The following is a 27,114-nucleotide window of genomic DNA, read 5'->3' as shown; positions in this document are numbered from 1 at the left end:
GATAAAGGATTCCAGCTGCTCAGCAGTCCTATTTTTCATGAAATAGTCAAATGTCTCTCTTTCAGTATTTGATGTTTGCTATGTTTAATTGTGAATAAAATGCGAATGAAACAATTGTGTTGTTTTTATTTATATTTTAAACAGTACCCAACTTTTTTGGAACTGGAATTGTACGATAGTACTTCTTAGTTGTATATCTTTAAACTGCACTTAGATCTTTTGACAGTAGCCTGTTTCATGGTGCAGACCGAAGTGCAGACCAAGCACTCCCCTGCTTCTGAGCGGTAAACACCGTGAAACATGCGCGGCTGTCGGCAGGCGGCAGCAGGCAGTGATATGAAGGGAGAGAAAATAGGGCCAAGCCATTGTGAGGTCTGACTTTTTCCTGGAGAACGATTTTGTGATGCAAATGTATTACTCTGTTGAACGCATATTGTTTTGAGAAGCAAAACGCTTTATTTTTTAAACCCCAGCCAACTAGCTGGACTACCTTCATCAACGCCAAAACGAGGCTGGAACTCTGCTCACAGGACGCAGCAGGGGGTAAGAAGATGTTCATAAATGATGTTGCTGATATGGGATGTCATACAGCTTCATGTCAAAAGAGGCGAACTATCCCTTTAATAGCCACATTCGCACTGTAGGAACCTTTGGCAGTTCCTTGAACCTTTTCAGGAACGGGGCCGTTTTTCCCGCATTCGCACATACAGGAACTCGGGACCACGGCCCTCAGTTCCTGGAACCATTTCAGCTCCTTCTCCTCAGCTGGGTCTGTTCTGGGTTCTATAGGAACACATCTGACGGAGGTGTTTACTGGTCGGTAGCTCCGCCCCTTGTCAGATTTCCTCTTCTTCATGTTCCTAATCTGCTCAATGCAAACAGTAGAATAACGGCTGAAATGTTTCCTCATACGACACAGACACAACCTTGGCGTGTTTAATAAGTTAAACCTCCACGTGGTCTCCTTTGTCTGCGGCGCTCTGCTCTCCTTCCTTCATGAAACCAAGAAGTACGGCCTGCGCTCCATCCTTCGTCTCCTGACTCTCTCTGTGAGCTCTTCCAGCCTCCATGTTAGACGCCCCATGTGATCGTCCATGATTAATATCACCATCATGCAGACCATGAACACGGTGGCCTCCCCGCTCTCCATGTTAGCTTCTTTGTGGTGTTTTTTTCTTCTCTGGCGCTAAAGTAACACCTTAGAACTAACCCTTAGAACTGCGTTCTTAGAACTTTTATGACCAGATGCTGTCACCTGTGGAGGCCCCTCACTCCCTGGATTAAACCGGTGTCCAATTGAGTTTGGTGATAAATTTGTTAGAAAGTGTATCCCATTTGATTCGGTTTTATTTTGTTCGTTGGTAAGATTGGGTTGTGTAAGACCAAGATATCAAAGTTAGGGTTATTTTTTCCAGAAGGATTCCACAAAGGTTTCGTCTGTTAGGAAGTTTCAGCTGGAGTAGTGTAGTGTAGCAGCTTGGAAAACAATGTTGGGGGATCCTGTCAAGGAGAAACTCCAAATGGTGGAGGGGATAAAATGGCCATAGCGGGAGAAGGTTGTACGGAACGCTGCTGCCAGGCTTCAAACAAAATCTTCCAAGTATTCTCATGTCACTCCGTGGCTAACTCAGCTGCACGGGCTGCCCGCCCACTACAGAGAACATGTCAACATGTTGGTTTTAACATTTCCAGCTCTGCATGGACAAGCACCAACCTACAGCAGAGACCTTTTGCAGCCTTATATACCCAGCAGGTCCCTGAGGTCCCTGAGGTCATGTGATCAGGGCCTGCTGGCTGGTAGAAATCTAAAGGTGACAGAGCCTTTGTAACAGTGGTTCCCACTCTGTGGAACCTCTGAGCCTGAGGTCCGTTGACTCTGTGATCTCTCTTAAAAAGCAGCCATCTTTTTAACTGCAGTGTTTCCCGCAGGAAATTGCTTAGTCAAGGTGGTGAATCGTCGGCCAGGGGGGGGTTACTTGGAATGGGACGGGGGCAGTTAGAGCAATAACGAAGCTGTTTAAGAGCTGTAACACTTTTTTATTTACATTATTAACTATTTACATTAACAACCAGTAGGTGTCGCAATTCAATGTTATCAATGCTATCTTTTAAAGCTGCGGTCGGCAACTTTTTTTTAGTCATATTAGCTTGAACTGTCATGGGATTCTGGAAGTAGAATATTAAATAGGCTGTTTAGGAAAAATAACGAAATCTGTAGCTCTCTCTGAAGCCTGTAATCATGCTTGCAAAAACCGAGCGCTCCCGGCTGTTTTTAACCAATCAAGTTAGGGTGGAGGAATCCTACCTGTCAATCACAGCTTGTGCACACGCTGCTGAGCGTGAGTCTGCCCCAGCTTGTGTGCCTCACACTGGTGTGAACTCACGTGCACAACCTCGTCCACAGAGGGGGAGGGGTTTGGGGGGCGATTCGGAGCTTGGTAGAGGTTGGGGGAGGGACCTGAAAGTTGTATCAGTTCGAATTTTCCGACTTTAGACTCGGAATTTTGAAAACCTGCCAACGGCAGCTTTAATGTCTGAGCCTGGCAAAGCATTATTACTTCAGTTTAAAAAAATATATATATATATATTTTTTTTTTTTTTTGGGAACGTTGGCAAGGCGGCAGTGCATTATAGTTAAGGCGGCCGCCTTAACTATAATGCACTGCGGGAAACACTGAACTGGCTTTTGGTGTTGTGTTTTTATAGTTTTCCTGTTTCCTGTATTTCACTGTGGAACACTTTGTGATTTTTATCTTGAAAGGTGCTCTGTGAATAAAACTTTACTGTACTTCCTTAATTCCATACTATTTTCAGAAAATAGCTGTTCTAACTTTAATGACTCTGTGATTAAACATCTACGACTGCACATCATGTTGGATTTCCCACCTGCACAAGATAACTAAATGACTTCCTTGATTATTTTGGATACACTGATGATAGAGCTGTGTGAAGGTCTTTTGGGTGCCAGAGCTTTAACATGTGTGGGTGGGTGGTAGCCTCTTTCCATGCATGAGCTTGCTCATCTCCTTTACATGCTGCTCCACTTCTCTTTCTGAATTATTCCCACACACAGGACAGCAGAGGATGTGTTGTGTGTTTAAAGACACCGGTTATGCCATTGTCTTTCCCTTTGGATGTTGTTGCTCATTGGGAGCTGGTGTGTACCTTTAGTTAATCTGTGTGTCTTTCCTGTGTTTAGTCACTCTCCCAATGCTGGTCTGGAAATGTACAGTGACAGTATGCTTTTTCCTGGTTCTCTGTTTCAGATGTGACCCAGGTGTGTGTGTGTGTGTGTGTGTGTGTGTGTGTGTGCGTGCGCAAATCATTTTAGAGAAAAGATAAGGAGATGAAGTGTAATGTCATTTCAATTTAAAAGAAACTGAATTAGAGCAGAAATGGGATTGCGTTGCCTGCCTTCCAACTCCTTCCAACTTTACCTACCTTGTGTGGAGTTCTCGAATACCACACAGCCTTTGGAGATGATGCTAAATATAGTAAAATTATGGGAAACCAACCCATACCTACTCTTCACTTTGTACATTGATTTTTGGCTAATTTTCTGATATCAGAAAAAATAGGAAGTGACTCTGACCCTGACCCTGATCCTGAGCCTGACCCTGATCCTGACCCTGATACTGACCCTGACCCTGATACTGACCCTGACCCTGATACTGACCCTGACCCTGATCCTGAGCCTGATACTGATCCTGACCCTGATACTGACCCTGACCCTAATCCTGACCCTGACCCTGATCCTGACTCTGATCCTGACTCTGATCCTGATCCTGACCCTGACCCTGATCCTGACCCTGACCCTGATCCTGATCCTGACCCTGACCCTGATCCAGACCCTGATCCTGACCCTGATCCTGATCCTGACCCTGATCCTGACCCTGATCCAGACCCTGATCCTGACCCTGACCCTGATCCTGACCCTGATCCTGACCCTGATCCTGACCCTGACCCTGACCCTGATCCAGACCCTGATCCTGATCCTGATCCTGATCCTGACCCTGACCCTGACCCTGACCCTGATCCTGACCCTGACCCTGATCCTGACCCTGACCCTGACCCTGACCCAGACCCTGATCCAGTTGTAAAGAAGGCGAGGAGCTGGGCAGTGTGCAGTCTGTATGTGCAGTAACAGCTGAGCACATCATCAGGAGTGTGTTAAACGCACAACATCAAACTTCTCTTCTCATTTGTTCGTTCATTGCTATAAAGCTTTCTTTCTCCTCCATCCCTCCTTTTCTTCCATTCTTCCTTTCCTGTCTTTATTTCTCTGACATTTGCTTGCGATGTTACAAAGAAGCGGAGCTCCGAAATCCAATGTACCTGCAATGTTTACCGGAACTGTTTCCCCCAAATGTAACAAATTTTACTGAATATTTCTACATTTTTTTCAGCTGTAAGATTCCGATAGTTTTACTATCATATAAATATGTCCCACGGATATCAATAAGTGTCATTTTGATCGATTACCCTGTGTATTTTGTGTTTGCAGGCATTTAAACCTGTGGTGGGGAAGAACCTGTTGTCGTCAGTAACAGCAGTGGAATTTTTGTTGGACCGACAACTGGATTTCCTGATTGACCATTCAGCCTACCAACCATACCAGGTAATGTCCATACGCGCACAGAAAATACTCCTTTATTTCTTCTTAAACTTATTAGATAATATATTGCGGGTTGGATGGGGTTAAAAGGTGAAAAAGCAGCAAAGTTATTTCTACTTTACAAAAGTTGTGCATTCAGTCGTGTATACTGTGTGTACTTGCACAATCTCTTCTGCTCGCTGTAATTCTCAGTCTTTCCCTCAACATGCACACCAAAAAGGTTACAGATGTCTGTCCTGACTACTCCACCTAACCCCAACCTCAATACCCCCATATACTTAGCTTAATAGACAGGGTTCAGATACCAGGGTGGGATAGAATTGGAGAATAAGACTTAGACCTGCAATGATATCAGGTTGGTTCTGGGTGGTTGATAAACATTTTTTTTGGGTCTGAAGGGGAAAATATTACAGAACCCTGGCCTGCGCATCACTACCACCTACCGTCACAGTACTGCACATATGCTTCATTATCATTTTATAGTTTTACTTTTGATTCCTTTTGGTTGTCAGAGGAGCTCATTTTACCCCGCCCATGTATTATGCTTCCATAGCTTTGAAAATTGAACCCTCTTAAGTAATCAGTTATCAGAGTTTGGAATTTTTCTCTGAGCTGGCTTATTAATTCATCTGGAGAGGGCTGAAGTAAAGGTTTCCTGTCAGCCTTGTCAAATTAAATGGAAAGTTTCCAACATGAAGATGGAAAATGATACAAAAAGAAACTGTGCTTTAGTGCGGTGAATTAAAGAGGATGCTTACTTTGTTCAGAACTATTCCTTTCACGCTCATTGGTATGTTAGTAATGGCAGGTGTGCATTTGAATGCTGATGTGCCGCACCAAGCTGGCCGTGAGTTGCAGTAGCTTCACAAGTTTTTGTGTGTATTTTTTGTTTTTTATGTTTCATTGTTTTGATATTTCAAGGATTGGGCCTTTTCACAGACTTTTTTTTGCTTGCGATAAACAGATTTTTGCCACCGATCCGCTGTTAGCCAAAACAAGCTAGCTAATGGCTGTGCCCATGGACTCATGTTTGTCCCCCAGAGGTGATACAAAGCTCAGGGAAGCTAACAAGAATTGTTGACCTGTTAGAAGATATTTTGTGGCTCTCCAGTGAGTTTCAAAGCAAAGGTGCCGAACTAACCAGATACATGGAAGTGGCCCATGAATGGTTACAGTGGATTACCTCACTCTCATCAGTTCTCCATGACACTGCGCCTTGGGATGCCTCCACAGGTGTTCAAACATCTTCTTGTTCCACACCGAACCACCGACTGTCCTAATAGTCGTTTGGGCGAAGGAAGAAATCTACCCGAGTAGCTTCATCTAGAGAGATGAGGGTTTGACTGTTGGTCCGGGCCTAGGGGTCTCCCTGCTGCCGATGGGCAGCAATCCACTGGGTTCATACTCCTGGGGCTCTGTGTCCAGAGGAGCAGTAGCTACTGCATCTACTTCATCAATGGGTGGTAGTCAATCATTAATACATGATTGTATGAATCATTTGATGTCTGAAACAACAGTTCTGCCTTGTGGGGTACCTCAGGGATCTGTTTGGGGTCAAACAAAACAAAAGATATGATTGTGGATTTTAGGAGTACCAAGAGTCCATCCTAGATGAAGAGGTGGTTGAAGAATACAGATACCCGGAGGTTTAAGGAAAAGTGTTTAATTCAATTTATCCAAAAGGAAAAATATGGAAAAGACGGGACCGCAAATGCAACATTGAGGCTGTCTACAAGAAGGGACATAACAGTTGTGTACTTCTTGAGAAAATTGTAGCAAAATGAAGCAGCAAGATGTTTTATATCCTCCATCAGTCTGTGGTGGAGAGAACAATCTGCTTTGCAGCATCTGTTGGGCAGTAGCATCAGAGCCAGAGACTCAGAACCTGAAGAAACTGATAAAGAAGGCTGGCTGTGTGCTGGGGGCTGCTCTGGAGCCCCTGGAGCTGTTTGTTAAAAGAACAACACGACCATCCTCTCCATAACATCATGTTGAAACAACAGAGTGTGGTCAGTCAGAGGCTTCTTCAGCTCTGCTGCAATTAAGAAAGATACAGGACTTTCAATCACTGCTTATTATGAAAGCTTGGAATGATTTCTGCAACAATGGAATTTCCTTTAGGGATAAATATTTGATTTTTGATTTGATTTAATTGTGATTGAGTGTGGAAGCATTGAATTTCAAATGACCATGTAGAGTTTACGGGATTAAGGAAGAGAAGAGCTCCCGAGAGGGAAAGGATTTGAAATGAGCTTTTTGTCTGTGCTGTGTTGTTATACTTGCCCTGAAAAAAACAAATTCAGACTGACTTCTGTTTTAGTTGAGTGAATGTCAGTGTGTCGAAAACAACAAAGTCTTTCACAATTAGTTGCTATCTGAAGATTTCTTTCATTCTAAAGAGCGGTTGGCCCCCCACAGCAGCCATGGCTGGGGGCTGTGCCCTATACACTGCCAGAGTTTATGGGGAACATAAAGCCAATGTGCTCAGCAGCCGTCGGTGCCCTGAGTGACACATGACTTCAATACACACCAACACATTCACATTCATTACTGACTACACAGCCACAGAGTAGATACAGTAAGTCCAGAGCTGGCAGTTAGATACCCTTCAGTAATGTGGAAGAGTTGGAAATGTGTGTCATTGCTCTACAGGCTGTTGTATGCTTCTGTGTGTGTCCCTGATGGGATGACTGTGTCCTGTACGCACACCCTCGCTCATCACTTTGTGCTTAAAGGGATAGTTCGCCTCTTTTGACATGAAGCTGTATGACATCCCATATCAGCAACATCATTTATGAACATCTTCTTACCCCCTGCTGCGTCCTGTGAGCAGAGTTCCAGCCTCGTTTTGGCGTTGATGAAGGTAGTCCGGCTAGTTGGCTGGGGCTTAAAAAATAAAGCGTCTTGCTTCTCAAAACAATATGCGTTCAAAAGAGTAATACATTTGCATCACAAAATCGTTCTCCAGGAAAAAAGTCAGACCTCACATCGCTTGGCCCTATTTCTCTCTACCTTTGTATCACTGCGTGCTGTGTAAACTGTGCAGAGCGAGCAGTCCCCTGCTTCCGAGCAGCAAACACCGTAACAGGTGCGGCTTTCGGCAGGTGGCTGAACGCAGTGATATGAAGGGAGGCAAAAATAGGGCCAAGCCATTGTGAGATCTGACTTTTTCCTGGAGAACGATTTTGTGATGCAAATGTATTACTCTTTTGAACGCATATTGTTTTGAGAAGCAAGACGCTTTATTTTTGTGGCCCCAGCCAACTAGCCGGACTACCTTCATCAACACCAAAACTCAACTGGAACTCGGCTCACAGGACGCAGCAGGGGGTAAGAAGATGTTCATAAATGATGTTGCTAATATGGGATGTCATACAGCTTCATGTCAAAAGAGGCGAACTATCCCTTTAAGAGCAGTCTGAGACGTGTTGCTTTGGTTTCTGCTTTGTTTCAGATCTCTGCTGCTGCTGGTCCTCTGCTGACTCATGCTCTGAGCTGACTCTGACATGTCAGCCATTACAAATGTTCTTCAGTCAGTAAACACAGATGTGATCATATTGTTGTATGAAACATTTGTGATATTCTCCCTGATGTATTTCTTATGTCTGTGCTGGTTAATGCCTCAGCTGAAGGTCAGCAGAGCAGACTGTGATGCAGTAATTTATCAGTATTCACTTGCAAAGATTAACTGCCACACTCTGTCACTCTGTCATCTTCTGGAGACCGTAGTCTGAGAAGTCTGGAGGAGATGTTTCAAACGTTCGCTTTTCCTCTCCAAAATATCAGGCTCTGAAAACATCTAAAAACGTGTGCTCAGAACCACATCTGCTTCAGTGTTCTGCAGGAGTCCGCTTTGCCATGACGACACACGCAGATTGACCAAATGAAAAACAATAGCAGCAACTTTGTTGAGGAAAGGAATTATTGAATCCTTAGTGGTAAAATTGGAGTTCTTTTTCTCTAAGTACAACTTAATCCCTACAGAGGTTTTTGTTTTAATTCTGGCAGTGTTTGTTCCAGAGTTAGTTTATAGCCCCCTCTGGTGCAGGATACTGTCTTCTTAATCTTTAGTGTCCTGTCCAACTGACTTCAGAACACCAACACACACACACACACATGATGACTGTGACAGTCCAGGAAATTGTTTCTATTCTAACTTAACTCAACTTAGGTTTACACACATAGGCACACTTATCATACCATTTAAAACCTCAATGTTTCTTTAGTCAAGTTCAGACCTCACTATTTTGAGAGGTGTAGAATTGATGGATATTTCCCACTGTGTATGGTGCTTATCATTTGATTTACACTACACCACTGATTGGCAGCAGGGGGTTACATATTGCATAGACCACATCAGGCTCATGTTGATCAAATAGTAAGGCTGTAATGCAGACAAATTCCTGTTCCGTAATTCCATCACACTGTGGCCCTCACAGTAATGGTGTCATGTGTTCATACAGACCGTTCCCATTAACGTTAATCAAGCTTTGCTCAGCCATGCCTGCAAAGGTGTTGGGAAGAACTACATGTAGCTACATGTGAGATGGGATTGTATACTGGGTAAGGGTGGCTGCAGCTCAGGAGGAAGTGCAGCCGTCAGCCAATCGGAAGCTCAGTGGATCCATTCCTGACTTACTGGACCACCTGTCCTGGTGTCTGGAGCAAGACACTGAGCCCCATGTTGCCTTCCATGTTTTGGTGTGTGATAGAGAAATAAGCACTGTGGAGCCTATAACATTGTATAGAAGAAGACGAGCTGTATACAATTTGACGTTATATTGCAAAAAAAGATACAAATACAATTGAATATTTCTTGTATGTTACAATTTACTCTGGCAAGGTTCCATGTGACCGTCAAAGCTCATGTGTTGACATGATGATGAAAGTCAAAGATTGCAGCATTAACATGGACAGTTACGCAGCCTCCTCCAGGTTTCCAACAGCTGTCATAGCTGACAGGACCCAGCTTAAGGTGGCCAGGTAACAGGTTGAACAGAGCATGGAGACCAGTACCAGTGGAAAGCACAGCCATTACAGCGGAAGCAGAGGCTCCCAGAGGCTCCCAGAGGCTCCCAGAGGTTCCCAGAGGCTCCCAGAGGTTCCCAGAGGCTCCCAGAGGCTCCCAGAGGCTCACACCCTCCAGCACCACTGTTTTCAGCACCAACGATACCAAACAGGATGCATCTTTTCTCAGCTGATTCCACAATGTTGGCTTTCTAAATGTAGCAATGCAGAGCTGCGCCGCCTGTTGGGTATGTGTGAATTACCCAAGGTGAACACGCGTGTTTTTGTAGCACAGATATGTGAAAAGGTACTACAGCCAGACCCTCACTGACATACTACTCCTTCTCAGGTGTCCAGTCCATGTGAGGGAGAGTGGGAGCCACAAAGTGTAACCGACTCCACTGACTTCAGAGAAGCTCATCCACACAGATTCTTTCTCCAACCAAGCACCAATGCTCGCACAGAGCTGCCTATTCTCTGAAAGATCTTTCAATCATACAGAGCTGCAACCAGCTCATTGACTCGCCCACTCCCAGCAGCCAGTCCATAGCCACTCCCTTCTGTTTATTCAGTCCAACAGGAAGACGAGGGAGGAGGACGGGGCTACAATCTGTTTGGCATTAAGTCTTGAATGAAGTCACTGTTTGGTGAGCCAGCTCCAGCTGCTGCTCAACTTAGCATGTTCCTGTTGCTGTGTTGGTTGTGCTGCGGCAGAGGAACAGGAGACAGATAGTGAAACTATTAGTGCTGACTCACGGCTCTGACCTAATTCTACCACACACGCGCTGTCTCTGTCTGAAATAATGTTGGATACATACTAACAGCTCTTCAGAAATAGTTTTAAAAGAAGATGAGAGAGAATGAGAAGGTGGACTGAACTAAGCTGGCAAACCAACTCCAGAAGAACAGTGTGAGATGTGTTGTTGAGGATCACAGACTTTAAGGAGGAAGAGGATCAGATTGATGAAAGAACCAATGACCTAAAGATGGTAATGAATGGGTTGACTGCATGTTGTTTATCATCCTGGGGCTGGCAGTGAAGACACGCTGCTCCAACAAGCCCACCATCATCCACTTAAAGCAGGCTGTGAGGATCATGTTCACTTATTTTTCCAGTGCTTTTAATAACAACCGCCTGGATTGTTGACTTCCTGACAAACAGAGCACAGTGTGTGAGGCTGAAGGGTTGTGTGTCTGAGAAGGTGGTCCGCAGCACAGCAGCACCACAGGGGACTGTACTCTCACTGTTTCTCTGCACTCTGTACACCTCAGACTTCCAGTAGGACTCAGAGTCCTGCCATCTCCAGAAATGCTCTGATGACTCTGCAGCTGGTGGATGTATCAGTGATGGACAAGAGGCTGGGTACAGGGAACTGGTTGATCTCTTTCTAACATGATACAGCATCAATCACCTATTCTTCAATGTATTCGATGCAAAATACTGTAGATGATTGTGGATTTTAGGAGGACCAGGAATAAACCAAACACTATTTCTATCCTTGGAGAAGAGGTGTAGATGGTGAAGAGTTTACCTGGACATATGACTGGACGGCAAATGCAACACTGAGGCTGTCTTATAACTTCTCTTATAACTTTATTTTTCATTTCAATTTTAGGAGAGACAGAACAGAACTTCTTGGGAAAGATTAGGTTGCTCAATGTTTGTAGCAATATGATGCATAACTAACAGTTTAAATAAATGAATCAAAGTTTTTTGGGGATCGTTTTCTTTGCAGCATCTGTTGGGCAGCAGCATCAGAGACTCAGAGAAAGTGAACAAAGTGATAAAGAAGGCTGGCTCTGTGCTGGGGCCTGCTCTGGAGCTGTGCCCACTCTACAGCACATACTGTGGTGGTCAAACATCAGAGTGTGTTCAGTCAGAGGCTTCCTCAGCTCTGCTGGTACAAAGAACTATGCAGGGGGCAGCAATAACATGGGATGGCCTTGCTCTCCACCTGGAGTTTTACAAAGAGAAAGCCCTCTTCAGAGCCATGGAGCAATACTCTTCTACGCTCATGGGCAACCATCAGAACCATCCCAGAGCCTTTTTTCTCCGCCATCAACCGTTTACTCCATTTATGTCCACCAACCCAAAGGGGACTATGACCGCGATTCCAAGTTCCTGTAGTTAGAGGCAAAAGTTGACTTTATCCATCAGCAGCTCCTGGCTTGGACTCCCTCCCCTGCACACATGACTGCCTCACCCTCTGCCAGCCTGCCTAAGTACTCTTTCTCTACATTCAAGCCAGTGGATGCCCCCCTTGGGACTAGATTAGCCACAAAAGCCAACATCTCCACCTGTTACCTTCACCATATCCCTTCTGCACTGTTCAAAACATGTCTGCTTGCCCTATCTGCCATCACGGTGGACATAATTAACAGCTCACTGGAAACCAGCACTGTCCCCTCCTGCTTCAAAACAGCCTCAGTCAGTCCCATTTAAAAGAAACCAGCTTCGGACCCAGAGGACTATAACAACTGCCGGCTGATCTCCAATCATTCGCTCCGAAATAAAATCTTGGAAAAGGCAGTAGCGGTCCAACTCAATAACTACTTGTCCAACCACAAGCTCTGTGAACCCCCTTCAGTCTGCTTTATGTTTTGTCTGTCTATCTGCGTAACCCTACCATGTAAAGCGTCCTTTGGTGTTTAGAAAGGCGCTATACAAATCAGAGTTATTATCATAATTATTATTCTGCTGAGTGCCCGACACATCGGGCTGTGGCTGCACTGGGCATATTATGAATATATTATATTATAAGGATGGAGCATGAACTGGGATAACCCGTTTGCTTTTATCACAAACATTCCATTTTTATGCAATTATTAAGTTGGGATGATTTTTAGAGCATGCTTCTGTAGCCACCGGACAGTAGAAATAAGGTATGGGAGCCCCACTGTCTCATGCTGCTTAGCTCTCAGCAAGTTGAGCCACTATATAAAATGTTAAAGCCTCAGTAGAAAGCACTGTTTGGTTTTTAGTTGGCAGCTGATTCTCTGATGTCCTGCATGTGTCCCTCAGGACGAGGTGGATAGTCAGAGCCCAGTGTTCAGAGACAACCCTCAGCTCCATGAAGAAGTGAAGGGCTGGCTCAAAGACCAGAAGGTGCAGGAAATATTTATGCAGGGTAAGAGTCACATTAAGTAGCATTGTCATTTTTTTCAACATTGTAGAAATTTCCCATTTTTTGCTGACATGTTTGATTATCCTCTTAAGTTGACTGTGTGCAGAGTTTGCTCTGCCGTGCCGTGCCATGCTGTAACTGTTGGATCTGTTTCTTGCTGCCCCCAGGACCCTACTCATTGAACGGCTACCGTGTGCGCGTGTACAGACAAGACTCGGCCACCCAATGGTTCACTGGCATCATTACACACCACGACCTCTTTAGTCGAAACATGGTTGTTATGAATGACCAGGTACAATTTTCACAATATGTATTGGAATGGGGTTTATTAAATCAATGTATACACTTTATATGTGTGGGCATATGTATGCATTTAATAAAAATGTTTGATTAATAGAAAAGGAAGTTTGCTTAGCATCCACATGATATTCACTCATATTTCTACTGCAATAACATGCTGACTGTGCTCTGTGTTCACCTGTTACCATGGTGACCCACAGTATCAGGGCTCCATTGATGATGGCTTTTGGTTCTCATCACTCATAGATGTACTAAACTCCCATTCAGAGTGGACAGAAGTGACTGTCATGAGCTGCTCTGGACCTTTCTCAGGCTCAGGGCTGGGTTCAGTGTTTAATAAAACTTTCTGTCTGGAACAAACCTCTGGATAAAGTGTACACAGTGCCAAGTGAATATGATGTGTATTCAGGTGCTAGAGCCTCAGAATGTGGATCCATCTATGGTCCAGATGACCTTTCTTGATGACGTGGTCCACTCTCTTCTGAAAGGAGAAAACATTGGCATCACCTCCAGGCGAAGGTCACGATCCAGCCAGAACAACAACACCGCCCACGTGAGTACATGACCCACAGCAGCCCTAAAACCTACTAGTGGATGGTAGATAGATGATATAAAAGAAGAATACATTGGAAACACAATAGGACTGCCATACCCAGGTTGGTCACAGTAAGTACACTAAAAAATCAACTGCATGTGTCGACATAATCTTAAATTTAGTAAAAGAAGAAAAAATGTTCCTTATTTATTTATTCTTTGGTCTTCAAACTGAAACATTGTCCATTACTCTGATTAACAGTCGGCTCCTTTCATGTGTCTGCTGTTTCTACTGATGACTTGAGTTTAGCTGTTGGGTTGTCTCACAGGACTCACTTGAAAGGAGCTCCTAGTCAGTTCTGCTCCCGCAGTCATTAACTCGATCTCTCCTTGTCCCTTATTTGTTTATTTTTTCATTTTTGTTTCATTTTGTTATTTTTCTCTCCTTTTTTTCCTGTTCTTTTTTGTATGTTAAAGATGGCAGGAGGGAGACCCGGCGGGACCACTGGCAACTCTCAGGTATCCCTAAATTCCCACCCCCTCCAGACCAATGCTGTACTGGAAATGTACTGAGAATGTTTTAGTGCAGGGTTGACAGACTTGATTTGTACATGAATATTCTTGTTTTAGATAATTGAAACTTTTACCTGGTGTCTCTGCTTGTCATCACCAGAAAAATGCCAATCAGTCTGAAAACTCAGTTCATTTTTTGTCCAAGGGAGGTTATCAAGAGGCAAAGTCGCACATGCAGTTGGATAGAGCTGCAACCAGTTAGAGTAACAAATCCTGAGCGATAGTGAGGCATCACAATGTGGAGAGAAACGGGATGGGATATTTTTGCCATATCCCATCACCAGCTGCTATATTGTTTGTGTACAACAGAGCCTCAGTGGTACCTTTCTGTTCACCCTCTGACTGTGCTGCAGAGAGCCAGCTTGGGCTTCTACTTGTGTCTCGCCAGCTAATTGTTTCCATGGTTGTATTACTAATGTTTGTGGACCATTTCATCTTTTAAAACAGACAAAGGTACGAGACTTTGTGATATCCAGCGGGCTCATAATCACTGTTGTAAGCAAGTCCAATATGCTGAGATGTGTTTCCAGCTGATCCAGTAGGACTGTTTACATTCTGCCTTTTTGGAGGTTTTACTGTTGAGCTTTTGTTAAATTCCCTTTTTCAGAAGAGTTATTACAGTTTGGAGGAAAATAATTCTACATTTTCAACATCTATCATCAGGAATCCTGCTTTTTGTTGCGCTTTTGCCCATGTAATATTTCTAACTATGAAGGGAGGTTGCTGGTTTCATTTCAGCTGTTAACCACCGTTCAGTGACTAAACATATATTGTAAAATTCTGAAAATGAAAGTTTCTTGCGTTTCTTAAATATCAATTAAATTTGACAATTAAAAGTCAAGTAGCTTCAGAGTTTAGTTGTATATTTCAGATGTTAATATTTGACTATAGACAATGGATCAGATTCCAGCTAGGGTCAACAGTAAAACAAACTACAATCTATAAACGGTCGTTTCTCTCCACAGTCGCCTCAGGCACGCTCAGGACGGGAGATTGGACCGAAAAAGAAAAAGTTTCAGTGCAATCTGTTGGTTTCCTTAGCTAGGAAATTGTTTTTGAATTGGCTCTATATGAACGAATTGGATTATTTTATGAATAATTATGATTACAATGAATTGAATTCCAATTGGCTTGAATTGGACTTTATTATCTAAGTGCCTAGAGATTACATTTGTTGTATTTGGCGCTATATAAATAAAAATGAATTGAATTGAATTTAATAAAAGTGATTTAAAAAAAAAAGACTGTGATGGACAAGAGGCCGAGTACAGGGAACTGGTCAAACACTTTATGGCATGGTGTGGAAGCAGTCACCTCATCTGGAATGTGATCAAGATGGATTTTATGGATGACCAGGAAACTATTTCTATTCTGGCACAAAGGGTTGATGTGGTGGAGGTTTACCTGGACTACATGCCTGTAAGAACAGACTGTCCTTCCAATAGAAGCTTAGGTCCTTCAGTGTCTGCTCCAAGACGTTTCATATCTTCTGTCAGTGTGTGGAGGAGAGAACAATCTGCTTTGCAGCATCTGAATGCAGCTGAAGTCGGTCATAGAGGACGGCAATGCATTCCCTCTACAACACATAGTGATTAAACAATCAAGTGTTCAGTTGGCTTCTTAAGCTCCACCTCAGCAGAGCTGCACTCAGTCATAGCTCTGTGCAACCACTGTGTATAGCCGCTGACTAATGACTAGAATGTGTTCATTTTCACAGCATTATTATCATTTCCTGATCTGGATTATTAAAGTATCACCCTGCTCTATTTTAAAGGTCCAAAAAATGAAGTTAGTATTTTGGCTCCTGTGTATTTGGGATTCTAGAGGTGTACCTAATAAACTTTGGAGTAACTCTTTGTATATATTCAGTCTGTCATTTCTCATATTTAGAGCTCTTTTTACTGCAGGTATTAATGTAGCTTATTTTATTCCAACAGAGTCATTACACAAGAGCCCAAGCCAACAGCCCTCGCCCCGTTATGACTTCATCAGGACCCAACCCTAAAAGCTCCCAGGTGGCGCTGGCCTCCCAACAGCAGAGTCAGCCGCAGCAAATCCAGCAGCCACTCAGCCAGGCCCACCAGTCACCAGGTGGGCACGGGCGAGAGCCCAGAGAGCCCCGAGAGCTGCGCAACTCCCGCTCTTCCAGGAGGAAAGGGTCAGACAGCAGTGTTCCAGAAGAGGACAAGGACAGGAGAGAAGAGAACGCAGGGCAAGGTGAGACCACCACAGATTCCAGGTCAGCTGACTGCATGCTCACAGGTAAGGCTGGGTCGGAGCAGCGAGCTCGTTCGGGTGCTTTGTGCAGCTAACCTTTCTACACAAAGTAAAATGAATGACACTCTGTGTAGAAAGCATCTTTGAAAAACTACGATAAGTAAGCGATATAGTTCTTCCCCATCTGAAGGTTCTTTAGTGTAACTTGCACCATGTTACATTGGATCCTGATACAAAAGCTGAATGGAGTCTGTGTTCAGATTGCTTCACCCAGCCTGATAAAAATAAACAGTGTATTGACACACGTGACTGTCCAAGTTCTGTTGTGTATATTTGTTTGTATTTCTGTTTTGGATCAGAGCTATTTGAATGTTTTTCACATCACAGAAAACAACAGGTGTGTGTTATTTTTATTCATTTAGAGTCCACCAAGCAAAACAGTTGGGCTTTTGTCATCTTCTTATGCCCAAATTTACTTGACAATCATAGTACATTGTGTTGATGCAGATTATCAGTCATCCAGGTTATAGTAATCATAATCATTCAACCACTTATAAGCAGAGAGGGTCGTTCCAGTCACATGTGTCACTGCAGTGCAGCGCAGTGCAGCGAGGAGTGTGCAGATCTCTTTATAGGAGAGACCAACAACAGCTCCACAAGAACGTGGCACAGCGTAGGAGAGCCACCTCTCCAGGTCCACACTCAGCAGCGCACCTCCATCTGAAGGAGAAGGGACACTCTGAGGACAGTAATGTCCACAGTCTGGACAGAGAAGACAGATGGTTTGAGAGAGGAGTCAAGGAAGCCATCTACGTTGAACTGGAAAAAGCATCTTTGAACAGAGGAGGTGGTCTCAGGTATCACCTTCCCTCACCTACAGAGCAGCATGGTCTCTCCTCCCCAGGCAGGTTCCCAATCATTCCCACCTTGGATGCTGTGGCCAGAACTCGCCCTTTCAGACAGGTCGACAGTTCAGAGGTGATAATGACTCCAACAACATGCTCATTGGTCGGGGGGCTCAGTGACACATGTGACTGGAACGACCCTCTCTGCTTATCAGCTGATCCTCCCCACCTTCTAGTTCAGAACTGAAGAAGCCTTTCAGATGAGAGCTGAAACGTCTTGAAGATCCAAGAACAAGTCCAGTTGCCTTATTCATGGTAGTACTACATTCCACATTCACGCCATGGTGCCACATGTTTTACTCTGACAAGAGTGAGAGAATTGAACAGAAAACAAAACTGACAATTTCATGGAGTTTCATCAATAGAATTGTAATTTATATTCCTATTTATTTTTATTTTTTTTCTTTGATAATAGGTGCTATCAGTAGCTATAGCCACATGCCACGCTCTTGTGGGATGGTTGTTCAACACCCTGCTAAGGAGGCTTTAAAAAGAAAATAAGGATTTAGACATTGTTATGATTCTCTTGCATAATGTTGGCTTCTAACCTCCTATAAAAAAAAAACTTTTTAAGAAAACACAACAGAATTCATCTGTACTGTTCCTCCAAGGCAGATGAATTAAGGGTTATCAGGTTGCCCTGATGGGCTTTCTTTGCCCAAAACTTACTGAGTTTATCACTCGGTAGCATCCAAAAACATCCATGTCAGGTTAATGAGTGTCTCTAAATGGTCCCTCGGAGTGGGAGTGAGTGTGTGTGTCTGGTGTGTCTCTGTGTGGCCCTGTGATGGTGAGCTGTCCGGGTGTAGCCCGCCTCTCACCCAATGACTGCTGGGATGGGCTCCAGCCCCCTGCCACCCTACATTGGATTAAGCGGGTGTAGAAAATGGATGGATGGATGGATTTGTGTATTTATGCAAGGCTAAAAAATCTGGGGGGAAAAATGAATGCTTCTAAACATTTATGCCTTTGTAAAATGTGTGGAAGCAGAATGTGGAATGGTCAGAGAAAATCTCCTCTGGGTGTTTTCAATTCTCTGCAGCAGCGCAAACACACCAGCACGCTTCAGTGCCATGTGATGGAAAAGGGTCCCGGAAGTGTTGTTGCACCCCAGGTAACTGTGGATGTCAGGCACTGCACTGCCTTGTGGGAGAACTGTTGTTGTGTGAGTGTGAATGGATGATAGAGAAACACTGTAAGTCTGTTCAGGACCTGAGGAGCTGAGTGTACGCACGGCTCATATCACAACTCAAAATGATTTACTGGAGGTAAACGCCTGCAATCTGGAAGATTCACTTCACCTATTTTTTTTCCATTTGTCCAGAGTCGAAGTCCAAGGTGAAGCAGGCAGTGAACAAACGCAGGAAAGGTGAAGAAGATGAAAAGAGGGCAGGTCTCAAGAGGCTGAAGACAGACATGACATCTGATCTGTCTGAGAGCAGTGACTCAGAAAACCCACACAAAGGGAGGGATATCCACTCCTCATGCTCTTCTTCTTCCTCATCTTCCTCATCATCATCTTCTTCATCTTCTTCCTCCTCCTCAGGGCACAGCTCTGAGAATGAGTTAAAGCCTCGCAGCAGTGATGTAATACAAAGTGCCATTTCCAAAATGGAGGAGGATGAGAAGCCGCTGATGAAGGGACCTAAGATTAACGATCCCTCATCTGTTATTGGTCGCATATCCCCATGGGCGGAGCTTCAGTCAGCAGAGGACATCAAGAAGAGCGTGATAAAGGACCCGGGTAAAGTAATAACAAAGGAGGAGGAGGAGCTGGTGGCAGTTACACAGATCAGCCAGTCTCCGCTGCAGCAGACCCCTCAGACAAGTGATGCGGCCCCGCGGGGCTTCATGGAGAACATGAAGGGCACTGTGAAAGGTGGGTCACACGCAGCTGCTGGGGGCCTCCTGTCACATCATGCTAACCAGGTGTTTTAGTAATGTTTGTTTTTATTTTGCTTTAGCATCGTCTCGATCCCAGACACCGTCACTGTCACACTTCCAGGGCAGCGGCGTCATCGACATCACAGAGGACGCCCAGGCCACCGTCCACCAGGAGAGCTCCGAGGCAGTGTCCGCTCTGCTGGCCTCCCAGGCCGAGTCCACAGCCCTCTCACCTTACATCCCCCTCAACCCGTCCCCCGTCTCCTCGCCTCCTGTCCCTCCATCACCCTCTCCCTCAGAGGGATGCCGCAGGACGGACGTGGAGCCTCACATCAAGCAGCAAGGCATTATGGGAGGTGGCATTACATCAGCCAAGAGCTTAAGCAGCAAGATGGAGTTTGCTTCCTCTGAAGTCATTAGGTAATAATGTTTCTGACTAAATAAAGAGTTTCACAAACTGTTTTGCACCACTGTGTAAGGAATCTATATATTTCTGTAGAAAACATGTCCATGCATTGTTGTAACTTCATGTTTATACTGTCTGCAACCGGTAAGTCATGAGATTTCTGCCAACGCTTTCCTCAGGAGAAGTACACTGCCCGTCCAAAAAAAGCCTCCTGGCTTTAATGAAGCAGAGAGGTAGGAGCCTCCCATTGGACAATTACTGCATGGAGGATTATGTTTCAGCTGGCAACAAGTTATGGAAGCGATGCAGCGAGCAGCTTCTCATTTCTTCAACAACCATGTCAGGAAACGCATCCTGTGGTCGAGGAAAAGATGTTTCATCTGTTTCAGAAGGGTCAAACTATTGGCAGGCATCCAGCAGAGAAAACATCGAAGGAGAATGCTGAAACTACTCAAGTTGGGTAAAGAACGGTCCAACGCGTTCTTAAAAACTGGAAGGACAGTGAGAAAGCAACATCTTTGAGGAGGAGATGTGGTCAAAAAAAGGAAAAACTTGAGTGATCGTGATCGCCGATCACTTAAACGTTTGGTGAAAAACACCAGTAGAACTCAGGGCTGTTTGATAGTGAAAGTAAGAGCATCTCCACATGCACAATGAGAAGGGAACTCCAGGGATGGGGACTAAACAGCTGTGTGGCCTTAAGAAAACCACTGATCAGTGAGGCTAATCAGAAAAAAGAGGGAGCATAAAGATGGGACCCTGGAGCCATGGAAGAAGGTGGTCTGATGAGTCCAGATTGATCCTGTTCCAGAGTGATGGGCGCATCAGGGTCAGAAGAAAGGCGGATGAAGTGCTGCACCCATCATGCCTGGTGCCTGCCGTACAGGCCGGTGGGGGCAGGCTATGACCTGGGGCTGCATCAGGTAGTCAGGTCCAGGTTCAGCCAGGTTCTGAGCCCACAGACTGAGGTCAGCTGACTCCCTGAACATACTGAATAACCAGGTCATTCCATCAGTGGAATCTTACCTGATGGCACGGCATATTCCAAGAAGACGATGCCCAGATTCATCGGCTCACATTGTGAAAGAGTGCTTCAGGGAGCAGGAGACATCATTTCACTCATGGGTTGGCCCCACAGAGTCCAGACCTGAAGCCCCCTGAGAAGCTTTGGGCTGTGCTGCAGAAGACTTTAGTCCAGCCGTCCCACTCTCCCATCATCACTACAAGATGTTGGTGAAAAATGAACTGAAATGAATGCTGGGACATGGCAGCAGCTTATAGAAGCGATGCCACAGCCAATGCTGCTGGGATCAGAGCTAAAGGCGCTCCAGACAAATATTAGAGTGGGACTGTGTATTTTTCCACATTAATTTCACCCAACCTCAGTCACCAGGTTAAAACAGTAATACATTTTTTACAGCAAAAGTAGCATGTTTACACCTTTTGTTACTGTGAACAACACAGGAGGATAAACTCAGTCCCTGTTACTGCTGGGACATAAAAAAGACCTTTAGCATGTAGGTGCACTAACTGTAGTGGACCTGTCCAGGTGTACCCTGCCCTTACCCAGCAACAGCTGGGACAGGCTCCAGCCCCCGCGAGCCCACATTGGGTTGAGTGGTTATAGAGGATGGATGGATGGATCTCAGGGCGTGATGATAGAAATCTTGACATGTGCAGCTTGGTCTTTCTGGTTATGCACCTGATACAAGCCGCAAGCCGGCTGTCATGGTATCAGTTGTATATATCAGAAAGGATGTTGTGCTGTGACCTCTTTAATGGTTAAGATATCATTAGCAGTCAGTGAAAGATGGAACTGCACTGTTGTTTGTTACTCATTGTTTGACAGAAGAATGCAACAGATGTGTGTAACACTTTCCTCTGCTATGTTTTTCTAAGGCCTGTCACATCGATGTCTGAAAATGTGCCACTGGTGGAAAAAGAGAAAGCTGTCCTTCCTCATCATCATCTTCATCAGCAGCAACACGCACAACTGCAACAGTACACATCCATCTACCTTGGCCTTCCTCTATCTTCATGTGAACAGACGAGAAAACATCCACCGCAGATCCCAGCCCCCCACAAGACCAACACAGCCACCCCCCCTGACGTTGCCAAACCCAAAATGAGCCCCAGCCCAAATCCCATTTTAGCTCAGCTGGACTCTCTGAAACAAAAAACCCAGCACCTCAACAACTCTCAGAACCTCCCCTACCCCAACACAAACCCAGCTGACCTTAAAGCTAAGCCCCACCCGGCCCTGCTGGACATCTCCAAACCTAAAGCAAACACCTCCCCAGAAGTCTTTAAACATAAAATTCTGAGGTATTCAGATACTTCCCCACCTCCGACTGGCTGCTTGTCCAATAAAGTAGAGTCAGCGGAACCTTTGCGCTCTGGTTTCAAGCCGGTCCCGTTGCGCTCGGAGGCGGTTGCCGGGACGACAGTCAGCAGCACCAAGAACCCGCTGCTCATCGATAAGAATGAGACCTTCACTGTTTACAGAGACCCAGCACTGGTTCGCTCTGACGCGGACAGTTCACCCTCCTCAACCAACTCCTCTAACCATGTGACAGCCTATCTTCATCCCCACCTGCACACCTTGCACCCCCCCTCCCCCCACTCCCCCTGCCTCCCCACTGCATCTCACCCTCATGCTGCGTCGCACCTCCTTGCCTCTGCCTTACCTCACCCACACCTGTTGAGCCCTGGAATGCTCCCAGCGATGGCCCCTCCGGCAGCATCTCTCCTCGGAGGACACCCTCGGCTGGAGAGCCCAGGCAGTTTGGGCCACCTCGCCCTCCCTCACCCAGCAGCCACACACCAGCAGCAGTTCCTTCAGGTCTGACTCTGAATGCACACACACTTCTACCATTGTTAGGGTTGGACTTGGAGGAGAGCAGAGTCGCCTCCTTCCAGTTGTCCAAGTCACATAAGAGTACATAATGCATTTTGAAGCTGAGCAGTCTTCAGTCTTAACTTAAATGATGTCTTCGTTTTCAGGGTCACAGCGGGGCAGCAGGGCTTAATCTGTACCCCATCCTTTGGCAGTACCCTAACGGAACACCAGCATCTTACCCTCCAGGACTCAACCTGCCGCCCACAGCGAAGTGGGTCCACCCTGAAAATCCTGTCACTGTGAATTCTGAAGCATCCCTCAGGAGGGTAGGTCTTATTAGTTTAAGTCTGAATGTATTCGAATGTGATTACAGCTGTGACATGGAAGGCCATCTTAATTGGTTAGAAAAGCTCCAATCACGTGATTAAGGTTTTATCTTTTAATATAAAAGCCAAGCCAAGCCACCTTTATTTATAAAGCATTTAAAAACAGGAGCAACTGATTTAAGGCTGAACAAATTGTACACAAAGCAATAAAAAGGACACATAAAAGACCATATGAAACAAAAAAAATGAGCTCTGTTGTGCAGGATCAAAGGCCAATGAAAAGAGATGAGTTAAAGATACACAGTGAAGAGGCCTGTCTAATGTGCAGTAGCACAGAAAAAGCTCTGTCCCACCCAGGTGGAGCTGGTCCGCTGACCTGAGCGACCGCTCAGAGAGGTAGGGCGGGACCAGAAAACAAAATAAAATCAACTGTAAAATGAGCAGGCAGGCAGGCAGGCAGGCAGGCAGGCAGAGACAGATTGTATTCTGCACCAGCTGGAGACGAGCCGGGGCTAATCCAGGTGTGTTGGAATGAATGCATGGATTACCGTTTCAAAGTCCTGTTTTTTTTCTTTTCAGAGGTATGGCATACAATCAAGACATCGTAATTGTTTACAAGTAATCCAAGAAGATGAATACTGATACAACTTTTAACCATCTTAACCATGATACCCCTCTTTTCTAGCCTGATAAACCAGCCTAAATGGATTGGATGTCTAATTTAGTCTGGCACCGATCAATGGATACAACGGAACATTGTTGATGAGCACAACCCGTTGTCTTTCAAACCGCGTCTGTGCCTATAGGCCAACGCTCTGACCAATCAGCGCAACTGACTGTGACGTAGTAAGCGCGACAGAAAGCTTTGGTGGGAGGGGACTCTTCCAAAACTGATGCCAAGCACAGATTCTATAATAGGACAGATACGCCACTCACGGTGCATTTCCGGTTTCCAACGAGGCGATTTTGGTTGCAGTTCCACCCTCTTTCCACGTGGGGCGCCCAATTTTGGAGACCAGAATGAATGGAGTCCTATGGAGCTATACGCCCTTTCGTGCCCTTATCTCAAGATATAATTTTTTCTCTAGTAATTCGAATGTTGTTTTCGAAAAAGGGTGTTTAGAAAATACCCATGGCTGAGTTTTAGATTTTTAGAGCCACTCATTTGCTTAAAAAAAGGATTTGAAGTGTATATGACGTCATACATAGCGGGTCGACCAGCTGTCATTAGCACAATGCTAGCGCGTTGTGGACAACAAGAAGCCAACCAGTAAGAAATCAAAGCGATATATGTACTCGTTCAGTAGATTTTTTACTTGAAACCCATGTTGAGCTCTCAGAAACTACATTCAAATCTGAGCGCTCTTGAGGAGACTTAGGTGAAACTGACCATTTGTAGCATCTAGCTCCATAGGGCCCCATTCATTCTGGTCTCCACCGACGCTCCCAGTGGAATTCTGGTGGAACTGCAGCCAAAAAGCCGGTACAATGGGGCTTAATACAGAGTGGCAAGGCTGTTCGTTATAATGGCTGTGTGCCAAGGCTGAATCAAACGAGCACTGTTCCATTGCCGCCGCCATCTTTCTTGTTGTGCTTTCGCTTGTCTATGTTCGCTTCCACTGCCCAACGTCGCACTGCTCTGTCGTCACTCCCTCAAAACCCCGCACCAGAACCCTCTGGCCCGCCCGCGTTGATTCAAAACACATCTCTGCGTTGTGATTGGTTTAGTTGCCATCTGCCAGATTCAGGGCAGTATTTTCAAAATGACAAGTGGATCGAGGCCAGACCCAACCGCAGGCAAAAAATTTTGCCGTCCAGCAGTTGGCGCTGGTTTTCCAGGCTACCTCTTTTCTTCTTTTTAACCTTCTCACATGTATAGAAAGAAAAACATGTGGTCTGCTGTATAAACATAATGTTTTAAAATATACACCTGTATAAAAAGTTTGTGTAAAGAAAACAATAAGTACAAAGTGCAGATGAAATGAGGCTATTATACGTATCTTTACAGAGCCATCCTTTGCACTTCCTTACGTTTGTACATACCTGCCTACATGTTGTATTGATAAATGAGTGAATGAATTTTCTTATTCATTAATAAGAGTGTCAGCCCGTTATTTTTCTACCACTGCTTTAGTTGTTGTTCCATTCTGTCGTGTCCCTTCAGTTTGACTGTCTCTTTTCCGAAAAGGAGATCCACTTTGACCATGTTTCATTGAGTCTGTCCATTCGCAGACTGAGCGTGTGTGGGATCTTTTCCTTTAGAAATATCCACCCATTCTCTCAGTGTGGAATCTTTTCCATTAGAAATATCCACCCATTCCCTCAGTGTGGGATCTTTTCCATTAGAAATATCCACCCATTCTCTCAGTGTGGGATCTTTTCCTTTAGAAATATCCACCCATTCTCTCAGTGTGGAATCTTTTCCTTTAGAAATATCCACCCATTCTCTCAGTGTGGGATCTTTTCCATTAGAAATATCCACCCATTCCCTCAGTGTGGGATCTTTTCCTTTAGAAATATCCACCCATTCTCTCAGTGTGGAATCTTTTCCATTAGAAATATCCACCCATTCCCTCAGTGTGGGATCTTTTCCATTAGAAATATCCACCCATTCCCTCAGTGTGGGATCTTTTCCATTAGAAATATCCACCCATTCCCTCAGTGTGGGATCTTTTCCTTTAGAAATATCCACCCATTCCCTCAGTGTGGAATCTTTTCCATTAGAAATATCCATCCATTCTCTCAGTGTGGAATCTTTTCCTTTAGAAATATCCATCCATTCTCTCAGTGTGGAATCTTTTCCTTTAGAAATATCCACCCATTCTCTCAGTGTGGGATCTTTTCCATTAGAAATATCCACCCATTCCCTCAGTGTGGGATCTTTTCCATTAGAAATATCCACCCATTCTCTCAGTGTGGGATCTTTTCCTTTAGAAATATCCACCCATTCCCTCAGTGTGGGATCTTTTCCATTAGAAATATCCATCCATTCTCTCAGTGTGGGATCTTTTCCATTAGAAATATCCACCCATTCCCTCAGTGTGGGATCTTTTCCATTAGAAATATCCATCCATTCTCTCAGTGTGGGATCTTTTCCAGTAGAAATATCCACCCATTCTCTCAGTGTGGGATCTTTTCCATTAGAAATATCCACCCATTCTCTCAGTGTGGAATCTTTTCCTTTAGAAATATCCACCCATTCCCTCAGTGTGGGATCTTTTCCATTAGAAATATCCACCCATTCCCTCAGTGTGGGATCTTTTCCATTAGAAATATCCACCCATTCTCTCAGTGTGGAATCTTTTCCATTAGAAATATCCACCCATTCCCTCAGTGTGGGATCTTTTCCATTAGAAATATCCATCCATCCTCTCAGTGTGGGATCTTTTCCTTTAGAAATATCCACCCATTCTCTCAGTGTGGAATCTTTTCCATTAGAAATATCCACCCATTCCCTCAGTGTGGGATCTTTTCCATTAGAAATATCCACCCATTCTCTGTGTGGGATCTTTTCCATTAGAAATATCCACCCATTCCCTCAGTGTGGAATCTTTTCCATTAGAAATATCCACCCATTCTCTCAGTGTGGGATCTTTTCCATTAGAAATATCCACCCATTCTCTCAGTGTGGGATCTTTTCCATTAGAAATATCCACCCATTCCCTCAGTGTGGGATCTTTTCCATTAGAAATATCCACCCATTCCCTCAGTGTGGGATCTTTTCCATTAGAAATATCCACCCATTCCCTCAGTGTGGGATCTTTTCCATTAGAAATATCCACCCATTCCCTCAGTGTGGGATCTTTTCCTTTAGAAATATCCACCCATTCTCTCAGTGTGGGATCTTTTCCTTTAGAAATATCCACCCATTCTCTCAGTGTGGGATCTTTTCCATTAGAAATATCCACCCATTCTCTCAGTGTGGGATCTTTTCCATTAGAAATATCCACCCATTCTCTCAGTGTGGGATCTTTTCCATTAGAAATATCCACCCATTCCCTCAGTGTGGGATCTTTTCCATTAGAAATATCCACCCATTCTCTCAGTGTGGGATCTTCAGGGTCTGGGGAGGTTTTTCTTAGCTGCACTTATCATTATTACAAATAGATGATTATTGGCGTTTCCGGTGATGAAGTCTGACTTACCTAAGATAAATGTTTCAAAATGCTTGGGTATCTTCATATGAAATATTTCTTCCATTGTTTTATGTACCTCTGGCCAGAAATGATGTCACCCTGGGCATTCCCAGAATGTGTGCCGGTGGGCTGCGTCCCGGTTCCCACATCCTTTCCAGCATAGGGGGTCTTCCCCTGTTTAATGGAGAAATAAAAATCTTCTTAAACATTTCCATGCAAACTCCCTCCACATACATGCATTGGTGCA

At 44.7% G+C, this 27,114-nt stretch overlaps 1 protein-coding gene across 2 annotated transcripts in view; it reads left to right on the top strand.

The window, feature by feature from the left end:
* The window catches only part of jmjd1cb (jumonji domain containing 1Cb), a 189,060-nt gene that overhangs the window by 114,987 nt on the left and 46,959 nt on the right, over positions 1–27,114 (top strand). For both annotated transcript variants that reach the window (XM_075456812.1, XM_075456811.1), the window contains exons 3-12: positions 4,505–4,618; positions 12,645–12,750; positions 12,915–13,039; positions 13,457–13,600; positions 14,059–14,100; positions 16,092–16,371; positions 18,601–19,155; positions 19,241–19,580; positions 21,466–22,408; positions 22,570–22,731. In XM_075456812.1, the coding sequence (XP_075312927.1) occupies positions 4,505–4,618; positions 12,645–12,750; positions 12,915–13,039; positions 13,457–13,600; positions 14,059–14,100; positions 16,092–16,371; positions 18,601–19,155; positions 19,241–19,580; positions 21,466–22,408; positions 22,570–22,731 (2,811 nt within the window). The remainder of the gene's footprint in view (positions 1–4,504; positions 4,619–12,644; positions 12,751–12,914; positions 13,040–13,456; positions 13,601–14,058; positions 14,101–16,091; positions 16,372–18,600; positions 19,156–19,240; positions 19,581–21,465; positions 22,409–22,569; positions 22,732–27,114) is intronic.

This window comes from Odontesthes bonariensis, chromosome 23 (assembly GCF_027942865.1).
Source record: "Odontesthes bonariensis isolate fOdoBon6 chromosome 23, fOdoBon6.hap1, whole genome shotgun sequence".
Taxonomy (NCBI): Eukaryota; Metazoa; Chordata; class Actinopteri; order Atheriniformes; family Atherinopsidae; genus Odontesthes; species Odontesthes bonariensis.
This window is presented reverse-complemented; position numbering and strand designations above follow the sequence as displayed.